The sequence below is a fragment of the Littorina saxatilis genome, linkage group LG14 (assembly GCF_037325665.1).
Source record: "Littorina saxatilis isolate snail1 linkage group LG14, US_GU_Lsax_2.0, whole genome shotgun sequence".
NCBI lineage: Eukaryota > Metazoa > Mollusca > Gastropoda > Littorinimorpha > Littorinidae > Littorina > Littorina saxatilis.
In genome coordinates, this window is record NC_090258.1 from 36,306,836 (window position 1) to 36,326,095 (window position 19,260).

The window sequence follows — 19,260 nt, forward strand, 5'->3', positions numbered from 1 at the left end:
CAAAAACTTAAGGAGATAAATAGGGAAGCAAAATAGAATATCCAAAATAGTGATTTAACTGTAGATTTCAGAAGAAAAAACCCCTTTTTTTTTAATCATTTTTGAAGCTGAATTAGAAGTTTGGAAGACAGAAAAAAAAAAGAAGTGCTAAAGTGGTTACAGTGTTCAGAAATAGTGTTAGATACCAAGTTGAGTTTTTGCTCTTTATAAAAGAAACACACCTCTTGTCGCGCAAAATCTTGAACTGTGATCCTTTTACTACCCCCGCCCTCTACCCATTTGAACAGAAAAGAGTGCATAATTTGTATTCTCTTCCAATTAGAAAAATAAGTAAAAGCAACTGGACATTTTTAAAATACATCTTTTCTGTCAGTCCAAGGATTGCTTAGTCCATTAAAAAAAACCAGACTAGGATTTAACGCACCCATTTTAAGAAAAAGTTAACATGATAATTGATATAATTATCAGACTTTTTTTATGCAATTACTACTGAAGATTCCAGACCAGGTAAAACAATCATTTTATATCCTTTGTCACATTTTTTAAATTTTTTTATAAATCTATCTATAGCGAGTCTTGTCTCTTTGTGTCATTTATTTTCAAGAATTCTATCCTGGCAACAACAACAACAAAAACACCTACCTACCTACCCTATTTTTTTGGCTCACGTAAGTGTAGCCTATGCGATCGTAACTTTGTCTGTCTGTGCGTGCGTGCGTATGTGCGTATGTGCGTGCGTGCGTGCGTGCGTGTGTATGTCTGTGATAGAAACTTTAACATTTCCGAGTCTATGGATTACGTCAGTCTCGGTCAAAAGTGTTCGACGTGTGTGATAGAAACTATTTGAAGACGTCACATTATGACGTAAGAGGGTTAGACGTCACGCAAAGGAATTACTGAAAGTCTCGGTCATTGTTATTGTGAGCGGGCCGAGACTACTTGGCAGATCCAGGGTCTCGCTTTCTTGCACAGTTTCACCTATGCTTACTGTGTGTGTGTGTGTGTGTGTGTGTGTGTGTGTGTGTGTGTGTGTGTGTGTGTGTGTGTGTGTGTGTGTGTGTGTGTGTGTGTGTGTGTGTGTGTGTGTGTGTGTGTGTGTATGTGTGACGGAGTGATTGAGTTTGTGTTACTGTTTGTCGATTTCTTACGTGAGCCTTGAAGGCTTCGCCTCTTGTTTAGCCATGTTAATAGAAACAGACAATTTATTTGTTTTGGCCTAAAGATCTTGAAACATTTGTTTTAATAGAGAAATAACAAGTACAGCCATTAGCTGTGTCACTCGAATTTCTTTGTCAGGCTGAAACTTAGCTGTTGCGTTGGTGTCTGCTGTGTGTATCTGGGTCCAAAGCAACTTTCACATTCTCATCTACACACTCACGTTACACAAGTATACAATTCCACCCACAGAGGCGTTCGGGGATGGGGGTCTCGCACTCGGGCGAATCACACCACAAAATACAAAGTATAACGTACACAGATTTTACTATTGAACCAAAAAGCAAATTGAATCATGAATAAATCAATCAAGCAAAACTTCCACACAATGACACACTCACTCTCGGTTCACACTGCGCTCTGGACGTGCACACTTGGCAGCACGTATACCGTTCCGGCACCGTTTGTCTTCCTGCAAGTCCAGCATAGGCACACGATTGTCCAAGAATCACAATAATCCTCGTGAATGTCACAGCAGGCATAGTAGAAAAGTCCAAAAGGGTGCGTTGATGGTGGTAATCCGGTGTACACACACACACACACACACACACACACACACACACACACACACACACACACACACACACACTCCGGTTTGGTAAGTTACCTGATAAATAATGTAGCCTGTGGATTTAACGGGGAGACTGGTCAGACAGGAAGAGCATTTCACATTTCCGATGTTCAGCGATAAACTTGTTTTCTTCGAGAGTTCGATCTTCGTGCGATTCTGGCGCGTTGTCACCAAGAACGTAAAAATAACCCAGGATATCATCATGATGCCTCTCTACAAAAACCAGGCAGTCTAGGAACTCTTCATCTAAAGTCAGTCAGTATTAGCCCCTCAACACAATCCTCATCTTGTCCCATAGTGATTTCTGCCGCCAAAGAACGTGTGGTTCTTAACTCACAAGACGGATTTGTCGTCTTCCATTGCGAAATTCAGATCTACCCCAACTACGTGCATTGATCTGAGCAATAAAATGTAGATGCGATAATCTGCAAACATCTCTTCAACACAATCTACATGTTCTTGTCCCATCGTGATTTCTGTCGGCAAAGAACATGTGGTTCTCAACTCACAAGACCGATTTGTCATCTTTCAGAAATTCAGATCTGCCCCAAGTACGTGCAATAAAATGTAGAAGCGATAATCTGAAAAAAAATCTTTTCGCGTGAACGCTGCCACGTTGTCATCAGTCCGATGTCTTTTATCCAGAGCAGGGATGAACACACTTTTTCATCAGTAGTGTGTTATGTTTATCCGCAGACTGCTTTCCATTACTTGTCGTCTGTTTTAGCTTGACTCGTGGGGTTCTTCAGCAAGGCAAAAAGTGCTTGTTTACTGACACGTTCTCACGCACGACATGTCGTAAATGCAAGTTCTAACGATTGTTTTTTATTGCACTGATAGAGAATGTCGATATTTGTAAACGTCTGCCATTTCCTAATGTTTATTTCATTATTTTGCATACGGATATGGCTAGTAAGTGGATAATCTGTTACGACACGAAACGCGTTCTAAATCCGGGAAGGGAGGCTACTCCAACGTAGAAGGGAGGCTACTCCAACGTACTTTCCAAAGTGTGCTCCAGCCTTAAGAACAATTCTTTTAAAAGAAAAACAGCGATAACGATGTGTGCCAAAAGTGTATTCGGTCGGACTGACATAATATTATGCAGAAATATACAAATACTTTGACTTCAAACGTAGCTGATTAAAAACGAACCTGTTAGTCTTTGAAGTTGTATTTAAATTAAAATAAGCAAGCAACTATACAGTCTTTAACTCTTAGCAGAGACTGTAGAGTGTGTACTCTTCAGTCTCTGCTCTTAGGTAAAACATTTCAGCTAGTTCTTTGATGAGATCGTCGTTGTTTAACCGTAATAAAGGGAAGTAATCCCGAATATGTTATTGCTGTGCAGAAGGAAGAGTTCTCCTAAACAGGGCTGTGTTTAAAGCGCGCTCTCTCTCTCTCTCTCTCTCTCTCTCTCTCTCTCTCTCTCTCTCTCTCTCTCTCTCTCTCTCTCTCTCTCTCTCTCTCTCTCTCTCTCTCTGGCCTATAATGCTTATTACACTCGCGAAGGGCCAAATACATTCAAGAGGAGTTTTATTTCGTACTAACCCAGTGTGTTGCTTATGTTTCTTGGAGTCTTTATTAATTTGAAAGAGGCAAACACGAAACTAAAGCAAGCAACAAACAAACAAAACAACGAGGTGTGAGGCAATTCAGTTTCTCTTTCTGAATATCGCAATTGATTAGGGTGAATATCAGAATCAAAGTCATTATTATCTGACCACAGCCAGACGACGATAACAGAACTGGACCGACGATAGCCACATGTATGTCACTGTTAACCTCGCACATCTTTGAGAGGACGAGACACTGAAACTATGTGTACTGTGGAGACGCGCGGGATATCTAAGAATAACACAGAAATGTCTAATCTCGTATAAGAAATGCATTGTCATACTGACACTTATTTTGTGCTGCTTGTGAAACTTTAACTTTTGTGAAAAATGCAGAGAAAGAGATGAATTTTGTGAGATGTGTGAGGGTAGCTAACCCCGTATCAAAAATTATACCTCACACACACACACACACACACACACATGCACACACACGCACGCATGCACACACACACACAGAGACTTTGCACATCCCTTGATTACAGCGGTCACGGAACAGCTGAGAGAGACTGAGGCGAGAGCGTGCATTGTAACGTTGAACAATGTCAAACATAAGCTTAACACTGCTGATATCTCCACCTTTCCCATCTCACAATAATATAATAAGTTATGTTTATTTGTTTCGGATTATTTGCTTTCAGATTCTTCACTTGTTTGAATCTGAGCTACGACTTTATTCTGTACGCTTGTTGTTTGACAGGTGTGCCGCTTTTTACGATATTTTCATTCAAGGCCACAAAAAAATAGGTGTGGTTAAGGTAACATAGCCCCAAAAAATAGGGAAGGAAGGTAGGCAGTCACTTATTTTTTTTTTTTTTTACTTTTTTTTCTAAATGCGTACAAATTAAACCTACTTGACAGAGAAATAAGTGTGCGACTCGAGCGCTTTCGCTTTCATTGCGTTTTCTGCACTCGGTTTTTTTTTGTTTTTTTTACAAATGTAATAAAAAGTTATAGGGTCGGCCCCTGAAAATAGGGTATGTCGGGTTACCGTAACCACACCTATCTTTTTTTTAGGCCCAAGTAATAATGTGTGAGTGGTGAGGGGGTGGGAGGGAGGAGAAAGATACGGGTATTGCATGCTTGGAATGGGGGTCGGGGAAGAGAGGATGGCAGGGCATGTCGAGATGGCAGGGCATGTCGAGATGGCAGGGTATGTCGAGATGGCAGGGCATGTCGAGATGGCAGGGCATGTCGAGATGGCAGGGTATGTCGAGATGGCAGGGCATGTCAAGATGGCAGGGCATGTCGAGATGGCAGGGCATGTCGAGATGGCAGGGCATGTCGAGATGGCAGGGCATGTCGAGATGGCAGGGCATGTCGAGATGGTTGGGCATGTCGAGATGGCAGGGTATGTCGAGATGGCAGGGCATGTCGAGATGGCAGGGTATGTCGAGATGGCAGGGCATGTCGTGATGGCAGGGCATGTCGAGATGGCAGGGCATGTCGTGATGGCAGGGCATGTCGAGATGGCAGGGCATGTCGTGATGGCAGGGCATGTCGTGATGGCAGGGCATGTCGAGATGGCACGGCATGTCGAGATGGCACGGCATGTCGAGATGTCAGGGCATGTCGAGATGTCAGGGCATGTCGAGATGGCAAAACTATCTTCCAAGGAGAGGCACTGATTCGATGTACAGAAGTTACTGTTATGCGTGAAAGCTATGTTGTGATATATCGTAGTACACGTAGTATAAACGACCTCTCCACTCGACCTTCCTCTCCGGGCCCGTAGCACCCCTATCTCCCACATTGTTATACAGTATACTTCTATTCTTATAGCACACCTATCTCCCACATTGTTATACAGTATACTTCTATTATTGACCATTACTTAAAATGGAGACTAAGCCTCATTTAGATCGTTCCGTTTGTCACTTTCGTGTCGCTCTATCAATGTTGACAGTTGACCCTGTCACAGTTAGAAAGTACGGGTCGTACAAGACCACATCTTCCGGACTTTGTAGTGCAAAGCGTGATTCGGTGCAGGTCAGTCAAAAAAATGTTTGCCCTTTGAATCTATTCTGCTAATAGACATTTTCTTGACAATTTCCTCATCCAATCCCAAGAAAACGTACTCTTATTTATGGTTTGAAAATGGTTTCGTTCAGCGTCTCTCTGTACGTCTGTTGTTTGGCAATTGTCTCTTTCTGCCTCTCCCTGTAGTGTACTTTTGTTGTCGAATTCGTTCATCTGTTCTTCTCGCATTGTAATCTTTCTTTCGCTTTCTTTCTGTCTCTCTGTGTTTGAGGTAAGTCTCAGTGCTATCTTTTAGTTTGTCCCTGTATTTTTTGGAGAACCGTTTCTGACGTTCCTTCTTCTTTTCCGATAAAAGAGCTGCCTCCCGTTCGCTCCGACGAAGTTCCATCCCTTACCTTGGAAAAACCGAGATCAAAATTAAGAATAAACAAGTCGCGTAAGGCGAAAATACAACATTTAGTCAAGTAGCTGTCGAACTCACAGAATGAAACTGAACGCAATGCCATTTTTCAGCAAGACCGTATACTCGTAGCATCGTCAGTCCACCGCTCATGGCAAAGGCAGTGAAATTGACAAGAAGAGCGGGGTAGTAGTTGCGCTAAGAAGGATAGCACGCTTTTCTGTACCTCTCTTTGTTTTAACTTTCTGAGCGTGTTTTTAATCCAAACATATCATATCTATATGTTTTTGGAATCAGGAACCGACAAGGAATAAGATGAAGGTGTTTTTAAATTGATTTCGACAATTTAATTTTGATAATAATTTTTATATATTTAATTTTCAGAGCTTTATATGTTTTTGGAATCAGAAAATGATGGAGAATAAGATGAACGTAAATTTGGATTGTTTCATAAATTTTTTTTTTTTTTTTTTTTACAATTTTCAGATTTTTAATGACCAAAGTCATTAATTAATTTTTAAGCCACCAAGCTGAAATGCAATACCGAAGTCCGGGCTTTGTCGAAGATTACTTGACCAAAATTTCAACCAATGTGGTTGAAAAATGAGAGCGTGACAGTGCCGCCTCAACTTTCACGAAAAGCCGGATATGACGTCATAAAAGACATTTATCAAAAAAATGAAAAAACGTCTGGGGATTTCATACCCAGGAACTCTCATGTCAAATTTCATAAAGATCGGTCCAGTAGTTTAGTCTGAATCGCTCTACACACACACACAGACAGACACACACACACACACACACACACACACACACACGCACGCACGCACGCACGCACATACACCACGACCCTCGTCTCGATTCCCCCTCTATGTTAAAACATTTAGTCAAAACTTGACTAAATGTAAAACAAGTCGCGTAAGGCGAAAATACAATATTTAGTCAAGTAGCTGCCATTTTTCAGCAAGACCGTATACTCGTAGCATCGTCAGTCCACCGCTCATGGCAAAGGCAGTGAAATTGACAAGAAGAGCGGGGTAGTAGTTGCGCTAAGAAGGATAGCACGCTTTTCTGTACCTCTCTTTGTTTTAACTTTCTGAGCGTGTTTTTAATCCAAACATATCATATCTATATGTTTTTGGAATCAGGAACCGACAAGGAATAAGATGAAAGTGTTTTTAAATTGATTTGGACAATTTAATTTTGATAATAATTTTTATATATTTAATTTTCAGAGCTTGTTTTGAATCCGAATATAACATATTTATATGTTTTTGGAATCAGAAAATGATGGAGATTAAGATAAACGTAAATTTGGATCGTTTTATAAATTTTTATTTTTTTTTACAATTTTCCGATTTTTAATGACCAAAGTCATTAATTAATTTTTAAGCCACCAAGCTGAAATGCAATACCGAACCCCGGGCTTCGTCGAAGATTACTTGACCAAAATTTCAACCAATTTGGTTGAAAAATGAGGGCGTGACAGTGCCGCCTCAACTTTCACGAAAAGCCGGATATGACGTCATCAAAGACATTTATCAAAAAAATGAAAAAAACGTTCGGGCATTTCATACCCAGGAACTCTCATGTCAAATTTCGTAAAGATCGGTCCAGTAGTTTAGTCTGAATCGCTCTACACACACACACACACAGACAGACGCACATACACCATACCCTCGTTTCGATTCCCCCTCGATGTTAAAATATTTAGTCAAAACTTGACTAAATATAAAAAAAGTCAGTAATGCCTCGGTCTCACTTATACGATTTTTCGGAAGTGTCGGGGATAGTTAAGTCGGCTAGGTCGGAAGTGTCGGATGCAAATTCGGCTCCAAATTTCACTCCCGACCTGTCCGTACGACTTATCCGACCATGTAGCCGACAAGCAGACGACAACCACCCGACTTTAGGGCCGACAAATCCGACATGTGTCCAGACACTTCCGACTGCAGTAACGACAATGCCGACTGCAGTTACGACAGGCCCGGCTGAAAAACTTCCGAACAATAGCCGACTCTCACGACCAGTGTAACGACTAAATCGACTAGCTAACGACTGTCCTATCGACAAATCAGACTGCCCTTACAACTAATCCGAACGAAACTATGCTACCGACAAATCCGACCACTCTTACGAGTCTTCCGACTACCGTTACGACTAATCAGAATCGCCTTACGACTAAACCGACACGCTTACGACAACCACCCAACAAATTTCTATTCGTCTGAGTCGGGAGGCTCTTCCGACTGTTATGAAAATTTTAGAACAGTCTGAAGGGCCTTCCGAACTAACCGACTTTTCAAAAACAAAATTGCTAATTCTCACGAACTCTCCGACCTCTTCCGACTTCCAGCCGACTACCTAAAGTCGGGTGACATTCGTAGATGTGAGACCGAGGCATAAAAGAGATCCCCCTGTCTATTTCTCAGATGAGATTTCGTCCGGGACTATAGAAAAAATAGTAAAATAATGATAAAAACAATAACAATAAAACTTGTTCCGTCGGCTTTCCACTAACTACCAAGACGATGTCTTCGTTTTGTGCAGAATAAAAACGTAAGACACAATTTTCAGATCCTCGGAGAAGCAACTTTGAGGGCCCCAAAGGGGGGGTATCATCACGATCACGGGAAGGGAAATTTTAGCTTTCACGATCACAGTTACCTTGATTTTTGTTTTCACGATCACGAACACCAGTGGCAAATCACGGTCACGGTAAAAGTTGCATGTACAGAAAGCACGTGTCAAAGTAAACACAACCACACAGTAATTCGCCCCTCTGCATCTATTGTTTATTCAACACAAAGTGAGAACTGTTGCACTTTCTTCTTATTATTTTTGAATTCTCTTTCATACACACATAGAAATACATATCATGATTTGTAATCAGTAACAAGAATGAAGAATGTTGTTTTCATTGTTTTCTTTCTCTCTCTCTCTCTCTCTCTCTCTCTCTCTCTCTCTCTCTCTCTCTCTCTCTCTCTCTCTCTCTCTCTCTCTCTCTCTCTCTCTCTCTCTCTCTCTCTCTCCACTCATACACTGACATTCAACTCCCACACCCTCACCGTCTCACACACATGAATATATACTTGCACAATTTCACATTTCCAGAGCTAAATCTTGTAAACCTATTTTCTCAAAAACTATTGGGTGGATTGAAATTAAAGTACATGTATGTGTGATGGGTTCTTTATTTTCAACTTTGCCATACAATTTGAGGTACACCATCGCCTGGTTTCATGGCCTTAAAAAACAAACAGGAATGCTACAGGCCAAAAATGGTTTTACCCGAAAGAAGCGCGCAGTGCCAGTGGCGAAGCCACAAGCCTGAGCCTGCGAAGCAGGCGAGCCAACTAGGGGGGTCCGGGGGCATGCCCCCCCGAATTTTTTTTCAAAAAACGGTTAAAATCTGTGCAATCTGGTGCATTCTGGGCATCATTTTCAGGGCTGTAATAGTGTTGTGATCTTGTTAAAAATCCCATTTTAGCCTCCCCCCACCACCATTCAACACACCTCCAAACTGGTGAAAACAACACTACTGTGCGCTGGCTTCATTCAGACCGGCGCCCGGTCGCGTTGCGCGATATTCACACGGATCGTTTTTGCGGAAATTTTTCAACTTCACCGGAATAAATTTGACTTTACCGGATTTTGAAAACGGCTTTATCGAATTTCCGGCAATTACCGGAAAAGTAGCATGCCTGACAAAATCCCCAACGAACATGACTTTGATCGTCTTTGACATGAGGATCAAGTGACCCAAACTGGCACGTCTCCCCGCCATTGTTTCTGAATTTAACCCATTGTTGATATTAAAGTTTACAGGCGCTAAAATAAATCCAAGCTTAATGCAAAGAAGCGACAATTAGAATCTATGCCAAGCGTGTCCACGTTGCTGGGATGAAAAAACACATTTCTAGTTTCGGTTTTGGCTACACGCAGACTCGATCTCGAGCCAGTCGAGGTCACACTGAGCGAGTGACAGCCGGACGTGGCAATGTCGACAATGTCAATGATCTCACTCAAACTCAAAGATCTTGAACAAATTTCAAGATCTTTGCCTATATTCAGAACAGTCATAGAGCAACATAAATCAACATACCTTGATATTTCGTCTTCGGAAAGACCGACCCGTAGAAGGAAGGCATTCTCGCCGCCTGCTTTGGTCTGGCTTGAATCCACAAAATATAACAGAAGTTCGATGACAGTACCGCTGCACGCCATTTTTGATCTTCGAATTCGAATTTGACTGAATGCACTCAAAACTTTTGCACGAAGCCCTTCCATTGGATGAAGTTTGGCAGACTTTTGCAATTTGCCTTCTGATTGGATCTCTGTCAAAATCATATTTCTGAATGTGTTGTTGCTTCCCTTCAATCGGCATTGGCTCCTTGACGAATAGAGGATCATAGAGTGATACAGCTGTGAAAAATGTACGTTGAAAATAAAATGCTTTGCAATAATGCCCATCACGATCACGAAAACAAATGACGATCACGATCACGAGACTTGATTTTTTGTCATCACGGATCACGGGCAAAGTCCCATCACGATCACAGAAATGGAAATTTCGGCAATCACGGTCACAGAAAGGTCAAAAAACGCCAATCACGATCACGATTTTAAACCCTTTGGGGCCCTCAACTTTACTTTTCCCATCATCCCACACTAACCCACCAAAGCTGCATTATCACAAAGTTGTGTCACATCCGCCCACCTGTACTGCATTATCGAAAACTTGAGTCACATCCGCCCACCTGTACTGCTTTATCACAAAGTTGTGTCACACCCGCCCACCTGCACTGCTTTATCACAAAGTTGTGTCACACCCGCCCACCTGCACTGCTTTATCACAAAGTTGTGTCACATCCGCCCACCTGTACTGCTTTATCACTAAGTTGTGTCACACCCGCCCACCTGTACTGCTTTATCACTAAGTATACTGCTTTATCACAAAAATGTGTCACACCCGCCCACCTGTACTGCTTTGTCACTAAGTTGTGTCTCACCCGCCCACCTGTACTGCTTTGTCACAAAGTTTGTTATTGCGCTTACAACAACGGCACACAATACTGAATGTCCATTTGACAAGCAGGAGACAATTCATAATTATGTTGACATCATGACAAATAAACTCAACAGCTGTTAAACTTAAGAAAAACACCAAAAAGTTAACTAACAGACTCCGTTACGTACTTTGACAGCCACGAATTCAGGAATCACATAACACTACAAATCACGTATTTCCAAGTGCTGAAACGTATTTATTAGAATTTAGTTCCAATCAATGACTTTGGATATAATAGAAGAAACATTCCTTACCTTTGGATTTGTTCCAGCTTGATTAGGACAGTGCAAAAGTCGAAAACAAGAGCATCACTGAAAAAAGCTCACGCCCATAACAGGTTTGATAAGTTTGAGGGAACAATCTATGAGGTCACGCTCTCAATTACGTCATATTTTTACACAATAGTTGGTGCATCAAAAGTCTATGGGCACTATAATTATGATACAGACAGCAATTTTTTAATACAATTTTCGTCTACTACAGCGTTTGAACATTATCTTCCGCCCATAACGATATGACACGAAACTCATTTGGCTTAACGAGAGTCGTGTTCTGCCGACACTATAATGTTTTTCTTTTTTAAAACACATTATGATGGTAAAGCTTCTCTATTTCTATGCTAAAAATGACTTTTCTTTGTTGTTAATGATTTTTTGCAAGAATGCGACCTGCCTCAAGTTTGCCCATAACGTGTGACACCAAAGTTATTAGCGGAAGACAAATCTCCCGAGTGCAATGACGTTTTGAAAGTCAGTTTACTGCAGCATTTTATCCCTCAGGCAGGTAAAAGAACAATAAGACTGTAGTATGCAGGCCTCCATTGCTTTCTTCTGTCATTGATGAAAGTACTGGCCTGGGTTTAAAAAGTGTACTGTCGCTGTGCAAGAAATCAGTCGCCATTTTCTGCCGTGTTTTGTGAATAAAATGTGCTTAAAATCCACACACACAGAACAATGTTGTTGGTTCTTTTCATTTCGTTTTTGTTCATTTCAAGCTAAGCAGTGTGGTATGCTTTGTTTTCTTTTAATTCAAATGGATGGCTTTAAAATGAGCATTTTAATCTGGTGGTGTCAATTTTACCCATGATCTGAGCCGTTCACGCGTACATGTTAGCTATCAAAAAGTACTTTTCATAGTGTTAGTGTGTCCAGTGTTTTATATTATTTTCCTCATGATATAGGTCAAAGAAAGACAAACAAGGTCTTTTTGTCATATAAACTGAGCAAAAACTTTATATGCCATTAAAGGCCCTTTACTTGGCTATCTGGCACACTTTTCGGGTCAAAGAGTTTTGTTATAGATATCACGTCAGGGCCGGACCCAGGGGGGGGTTCCTGTTGCCCGGTCAGCATGCAGCTCGGAAGCTTACAAATTAATCAAATAGTTTGCTATATAAAGTTGTCATTAACATTGAACTTTCGTAAACAGATTTAAAAACGATTACATCGTATTCTTCATTAAATTCGGAATCTTAAAATATATTGATATGTCATGTTTACTCTAAAAATGTGATCACAATTAAAGAAAATAGGTTAATTAGGTACTATGATTACAATTTTAGTAATCGATGCAAGATTGATTTCATTTTATTCTTTATTATTTCCTGATTCCAAAAACACATAGATATATTATGTTAGCATGGAAAAAAAGCTCGGAAAGTTTAAAAGAATACAGAACAAGAAATTCCTTCGAGGTAGGAAAAACACCCCCGTTGGTCAAAGGGAAATAACCATTCTCACTGCCACCAACTGAGAAGGTTATTTCCCTTTGACCATTAATATGTCACTCTATAAGTCCTTGTAGAATCTTAATCCACCAATAACTCCCTAACCGTGTGTTTGACTGGTCCCAATTTTTGTAAGGACCGTCTCAGGAATGTATAGAACCTGTTCACCAAGTTTGGTGACGATCGGTCCGTTCATTCTTGAGATCTATATGCGAACACAAACACACAAACACACAAACACACAAACACATCGACCGAAACCTATACACACCCCTATACCGGGGGTGTAAAAACGCGCTTTCATGTTAAGCGCAAGCGCTACTGCGCTATACTGGCCTGTCACTTTCCTGTGAAGCGCTATGAGCTACTTCGCTATACTGGCTTGTCACTTTCTGCACGCTTGTTTCGTGCACAAGCGCATTGCCGCGGGGGACAGAGCTATAACGGTTTTGGTGAAAAAAGGATTGCAGTGCGTTAATTTTATTCTGTGAGTTGGACAGATTGACTAAATGTAGCAATTTCGCCATACGCGACTAGTTTCTTTTTCCTGTGTATTCCTGTTTACAGGCCCTACGACTTTTCCTGTGTATTCCTGTTTACAGGCCCTACGACTTTTCCTGTGTATTCCTGTTTACAGGCCCTACGACTTTTCCTGTGTATTCCTGTTTACAGGCCCTACGACTTTTCCTGTGTATTCCTGTTTACAGGCCCTACGACTTTTCCTGTGAACTTGGGTTCTTGTATCATGCGCATGCGTGCACAGTTGGCTTTTCGGACACCGAGGAGGGTACGCGCAAAGTTGACTCTGAGATCGAACCCACGCCAATGGGTTTGAAGCCAGCCGCCGCTACCGGCTGAGCTATTTCCCCGCCCCGTAGAGATGAGTGGGGATTGGGGTGGCGAAATGGGACAGGAGAACGGGTGGTGGACTAAATGAACAAAAAAGGGGGGGGCGACTATAAACGCGTTGAGGGGGGGGGGGGGGGCCATTTGGGATCCCAGCCAAGAAGGTCCCGGATGACCGTTTGGTTCACCCATAACGTCCCCTGGGGACCTTTTAGTTAACCAAATGACCTGGCGGACGTTCTGAGCGGGTGGACGTTCTGTGACGTTACACCGGTACAACCGGTTTCAAAACAAAAGACTGGTTCGTGTCCTCTGCACCGTTTTCAAAAAGTATTCTTCGTGCATTTCCGTGGTAATCGTCGTCGTTGTTGTCGTCTTCGTCGTCATCATCATCATCATCGTCGTCGTCGTCGTCGTCCGTCATCAGTCGTTGTTGTCATCATTAATGTTATCAGGATCATCATCATTGTTATCACTGTCATCATTATCGTCAATAGTTTAAGTGTGTGAAAATTGATAACGCTCACCGTATAGATAACATTTTTACCTTGTCCTGATTAGATACGAGCCTCGCTGATGTGAAAACGGGTGTACTTGGTTACAAGCTTCCCTTCACAGACACTAACTATTACCTTGTTACGTTTACGACTAGCATTCTTTCGTGCATTTGATGTATCCTTGGCTGCATTTGAAGCAACAACAGGTTGCACGCAAAGGCATAGCGTTAAACCTATTTTCTTTTAAAATAAAGTTTCATCATCAATGATCAGTAGCAACCTCAAAAGCGGCAACATCTTTGTTTTGCATTTTTGACTGCAAAAGATACTATTCGCGTCAAAACCAACAACCTCTGTTCCTACATTTCAAAGAAAGCAGCTGATCGAATACTGGTGACTTTTCGCTGATAAACTTTTATCAGCAAAATTATTATTCCGCAAATACCTTATTTACTAATGTACAATTAGAAAATTTGAGAAGAGCGCGTAGATAGCACTCCTGTGAAAAATTATTTATAACTAACACATTTCTAATCCTCAGCGTTGTCCTAACAATATATTTCTTATTGGTTTTCGTTTTCTGTTGTAAACGAATGGTTTATGTAACGTTCGTGATTCTTGTCAATGCCTTGTCAAAGACGAATAAAGTATTGTTATTGTAAGTGTTATTGTTGTCATTGTTATTGTTGTTGTCGTTGCCATTGCTGTTTTTTTGTTATCTTTACTATCATCGTTAACGTTATTGTTACTGAATCTTTTGAATGACCTATTTTGTTCAGATTCTGGCCAATTTTGTAACAATGTTTCTAATCGTCAGTCCATTTTTAATCAAAGTATTATTGATGGTCTGCTTATTGTACAACAGTAGCTCATGCTTTCTATATGCATTGTAACAGTTCAGTATCTATTTCTGATTGTGTGTCAAAATATGAAAGCTCGGGCTGTAGGCTTTTTCGGGAAATGTTCTGAAGAATTTTTTTTAATTCATAGTCGTTTGTCCATATTTTTTCTGGTCGTCTGTACATCTTGTAACAGCGTGGACTGATAACGGACGTTTTATTTTTGCATGAATAAACGGTGTGGTGCGTTATGTAAACATAAGGCGGTTATCAGCGGTACCGGGCCCACGTTGGAGCGTGCATCCCCCTTGCTGGCCTTTGTTATCACACGCTCCTGTACCATTCACTTGACACTTGACTGTCTTACCTGTATACCCATCTGCCTACCTGTCTCGTTCGACTGGTGACCCTGAACCGAGTGGTTGATAATCAGCAGCAGTATCTGGGGACGGCCGTGATACGATAACAAGTACGTCCTACTGTACATACATACATACATACATACATACATACATACATACATACATACATACATACATACATACATACATACATACATACATACATACATACATACATACATACATACATACATACATACATACATACATACATACATACATACATACATACATACATACATACATACATACATACATACATACATACATCCATACATCCATCCATACATACATGAACAGTACAGTCGGATGTTCCAGTTTTCAGTTCATCACCTCTGTAAAATTTACCCCAAGTTTAAGACTCCGAACTTTTTTAAGACCTGATTTGTTTTCTCCAGATTTGTTGAGGTCTTAAAAGGGGGGTTCCACTGTTCAGTTCAGCTTTTTTCATTATCGTTCGTGAAGGATGGAGCGTCGTTCCCAAACGTACTGAGTTCACTGAGTGTTACCTATAGCTCAGTGGTTGACCCGGCCCCCTATCTTACGTCACGATTTACCTAGCTGTCGGTTCTCGTCAGAGTAGGATGGAGACTGCGCGCATCTAAAACATATCTGGAGGGATCCGGTGTTTTCTTCTGACCGCCTTCAGTGAGGGTTGAGACCGTGTGAGTGAAACAGTCACCGCAATCAGTAGTCATAGAAGCAGTGTCACTGTAGCCAGGAGATCCAAGCGTCTTCTGGAGTGCAGTGTCAAGTGTTCACAACGGCCATCTACAGTCATAATCTGCTGCTGTGAAACATTTTCTTGAAGAGTTTTCTGTTGAACAACCCATAGTTTGAGGATTTTCATCGTTTTCTTTCTTTAGGATCTGGTCTTGTGTTACTTTCAATTTACTAAATTCTGGAACTCACACTGTAGCTTTCTCATTGGACTATACAATACAGTTCGTGGCTTTGCCACTTTTTGGGGGGGGGACAATCCAAATTAGAGTTCCATTTTCTTCTTGGCGGATCTGACGTGAACTGTGATCTTGCTGGGTTAGGCTTGCCAGTAGGCGGCCCTGAAATTCAGGAGGTCGCATTGTACTTGAGGTTTCAGCATCAGCAGTAAAGATGGCCGTCCCCCGTCTTCCGGTTCTCCTCCTGCTGGTCTTAGCTGTGCATTCAGGTTGGTAAAGACTCTACCCCCCCCCCCCCCCTGCTTTTTATTTGTGGAAACAAGTCTAAACATGATGAAGTGTTTTTTGTGTGTTTTTTCTATTTCTTTTTCTTTTATTGTTTGTCTCTTTTCGTGGGTGGTATTTTTTTCGTGTCTGCCAGTCAGTTTTCTTTTCTATTTGACCTTTCCTATCAAAATCATCGTTGTTGTGTCTTTGAAAGCTGACGATTTTCCTTCTTGCATGGAATCTGTATTGATAAAAATCATCGTCGATAAAGTAAAGTCAGTCTGGTTTCATTTCTTCATAACTGTGAACTGTTTCTTTCAAACGCAACAGAAAGTCAAAGAAACAAATATACTAAAGCAAGTATATAATGTAGAACAAATGTAGAAGATAATTGGTTTTTTGAAGGTGAAATGCGACAAAACAATTTCAATGACCTGATTATAGTTGATAGTAGTTTGTTAGAGACTTTTTAAGAACGATTCTGTTTAGATATATGTTTAGATGTTCTCGTTTAGGGCACCTATCAACTCAACTTTAGCTCTGGATAAAAAACAAATAAGACGTACCGAAACCTTCTTTCCTGAAACATTGTGAAGAAGAAGGCATACTCCTTCTCGTGAAAACTGTAGTTGGTCTCACCTTTTCAGATCTGACGAGGCTGTTCTATGGGATAAGACCACCTCTCCACTTGGTCACATACGAATAATCAACAGCCCGACTGTAAGCTTTGCAGAGTGGGAACTTTTTGACGAATTATTTTGTTAACGGACACTAGTGACTTTGAATTTGTCGGGGTGACAAAAACACGACGCCATTCGTCGCAGCTCTTCTCGGAGAAAGAGAAAAGTGAATTGTGCAACATCCGTATGACGTAGTACCAACACCTATGCAAGGTGCAAACTTGTACACAAACGGATCCAACATTGATTTATCGACACGCTTTGCCCTCATGTGTTTACCGGCAAGGCTTCTTAAACAGATCATAACCACATGTAAGCAAACACCTAAATGTTATTAACGAATACTGGTTGCCTTCTATGAAAGTAATTCACTCAAGAAATGTCACTCTGCACAGGAAGTGGTCAGGGTGTTGATAGTTGGAATGTGTTCCAGTGTAGGGCGTTCCTATCCCACGTCAAAGTCTGACCAGGTCTCAGGTGGCGATCCCCACTGTTTTCATGGGAAGGACTGTGCCTTTTTGTTATGTTGTCAAGCGATGAATGTTGTTGTTGTTGTTGTTGTTGTTGTGGTGGTGGTGGTGGTGGTGGTGGTTGTTGTTGTTGTGGTTGTTGTTGCTGCTGTTGTTGTTGTTGTTGTTGTTGTTGTTGTTGTTGTTGTTCTGTTAAATGGTCACAAACTGCTGTTGTGATTTGATGGTTGTTGTTGTTGTTGTTGTTGTTGTTGTTGTTGTTGTTGTTGTTGTTGTTGTTGTTTTTGTTGTTGCTGTTGTTGTTGTGGTTGTGGTTGTTGTTGTTGTTGTGGTTGTTGTTGTTGGTGTTGTTGTTGTTGTTGTTGTGGTTGTTGTTGCAGTTGTTGCTGTTGTTGTTGTTGTTGTTGTTGTTGTTGTTGTTGTTGTTGTTGCTGTTGTTGTTGTTGTTGTTGTTGTTGTTGTTGTTGTTGTTGCTGTTGTTGTTTTGTTGTTCTTCTTCTTTTTCTTCTTCTTCTTCTTCTTCTTCTTCTTCTGTTTTCTTTTTCTTTTTTGTATTTCTGACCTGTCTTCCGGCGTTGTCTCTCTTTATTACACCCCCGGTATAGGGGTGTGTATAGGATTCGGTCGATGTGTTTGTTTGTTTGTTTGTGTGTTTGTGTTCGCATATAGATCTCAAGAATGAACGGACCGATCGTCACCAAACTTGGTGAACAGGTTCTATACATTCCTGAGACGGTCCTTACAAAAATTGGGACCAGTCAAACACACGGTTAGGGAGTTATTGGTGGATTAAGATTCTACAAGGACTTATAGAGGGACATATTAATGATCAAAGGGAAATAACCTTCTCAGTTGGTGGCAGTGAGAATGGTAAGGACGGGGGTGTTTTTCCTACCTCGAAGGAATTTCTTGTTGTCATTGTGTTAAAGTGTTATCCTTGGTTAGTTCGTCAGTTAGTTGGTTGGTTGATTGCTGTATCTACTGTCGACATTTTGTAATGTAGTGACAGAAAGACAAAACTGGTTCGTCAGTCCTGTACGTCAAAGAAAATAAGTGGAAAAGCGAACCAAAAGAACATTCTGAAAATAACAGGAATTGCTTCAATTCCTATTGCGAAGTCTTCTTCTTCCTGACATTTCTCTTCAAACGTGTTTATGAGCATCATGCTTAACGCATCAGTCTACAGGCCTATTCTGTCTAGATTATAGTTACATGCATTTTTGATGATGATGATGATGATGATGATGATGATGGTGATGATGGTGATGATGGTGATAATGACGATGACGATGACGATGACGACGACGATGATGATGACAATGACAACGATAACGACGATAATGCTGATGACAGGATGGACGGCGCTGTGTCCATACGGTGGGTGGAGGACGTACGGCAACTCGTGCTACTTCTTCTACAACGCCAAGTTCGCGCGGTCATGGAGCGACGCCAGACAGCGTTGTCTGGAGCAAGACGCCCACCTCGTCACCATAGAAACCACACGGGAACGGGTGGGTCTCAACAGAGCCCGGTAGCTCAGTTGGTAGAGCACTGGACTTGTGATCGAAAGGTCCCAGGTTCGAATTCGGGCCGGGACGGACACGGGTCAACTTTATGTGCAGACCCAGAGACGGAAGCCATGTCCCACCCCCGTGTCATCACAATGGCACGTAAAAGACCTTGGTCATTCTGCCATAAGTGCAGGTGGCTGAATACACCTAAACACGCAGACACCTGGGTAGCGCGACTCCGTTGCTGCTAGCTTTCCACTGGGAGGAAGCG

At 41.4% G+C, this 19,260-nt stretch overlaps 1 protein-coding gene across 1 annotated transcript; it reads left to right on the plus strand.

The window, feature by feature from the left end:
* The first annotated feature begins 4,529 nt into the window (after positions 1-4,529).
* On the plus strand, positions 4,530-5,030 carry LOC138946592 (seminal vesicle major clotting proteins-like). Its single transcript, XM_070318038.1, has one exon. The coding sequence runs from the start codon at positions 4,530-4,532 to the stop codon at positions 5,028-5,030; it is 501 nt and encodes a 166-aa protein (XP_070174139.1).
* Positions 5,031-19,260: the final 14,230 nt, after the last annotated feature.

Coding starts and splice junctions, on each gene's coding strand:
- LOC138946592 (XM_070318038.1), top strand. CDS start 4,530: ATGGCAGGGCATGTCGAGATGGCAGGGTATGTCGAGATGGCAGGGCAT.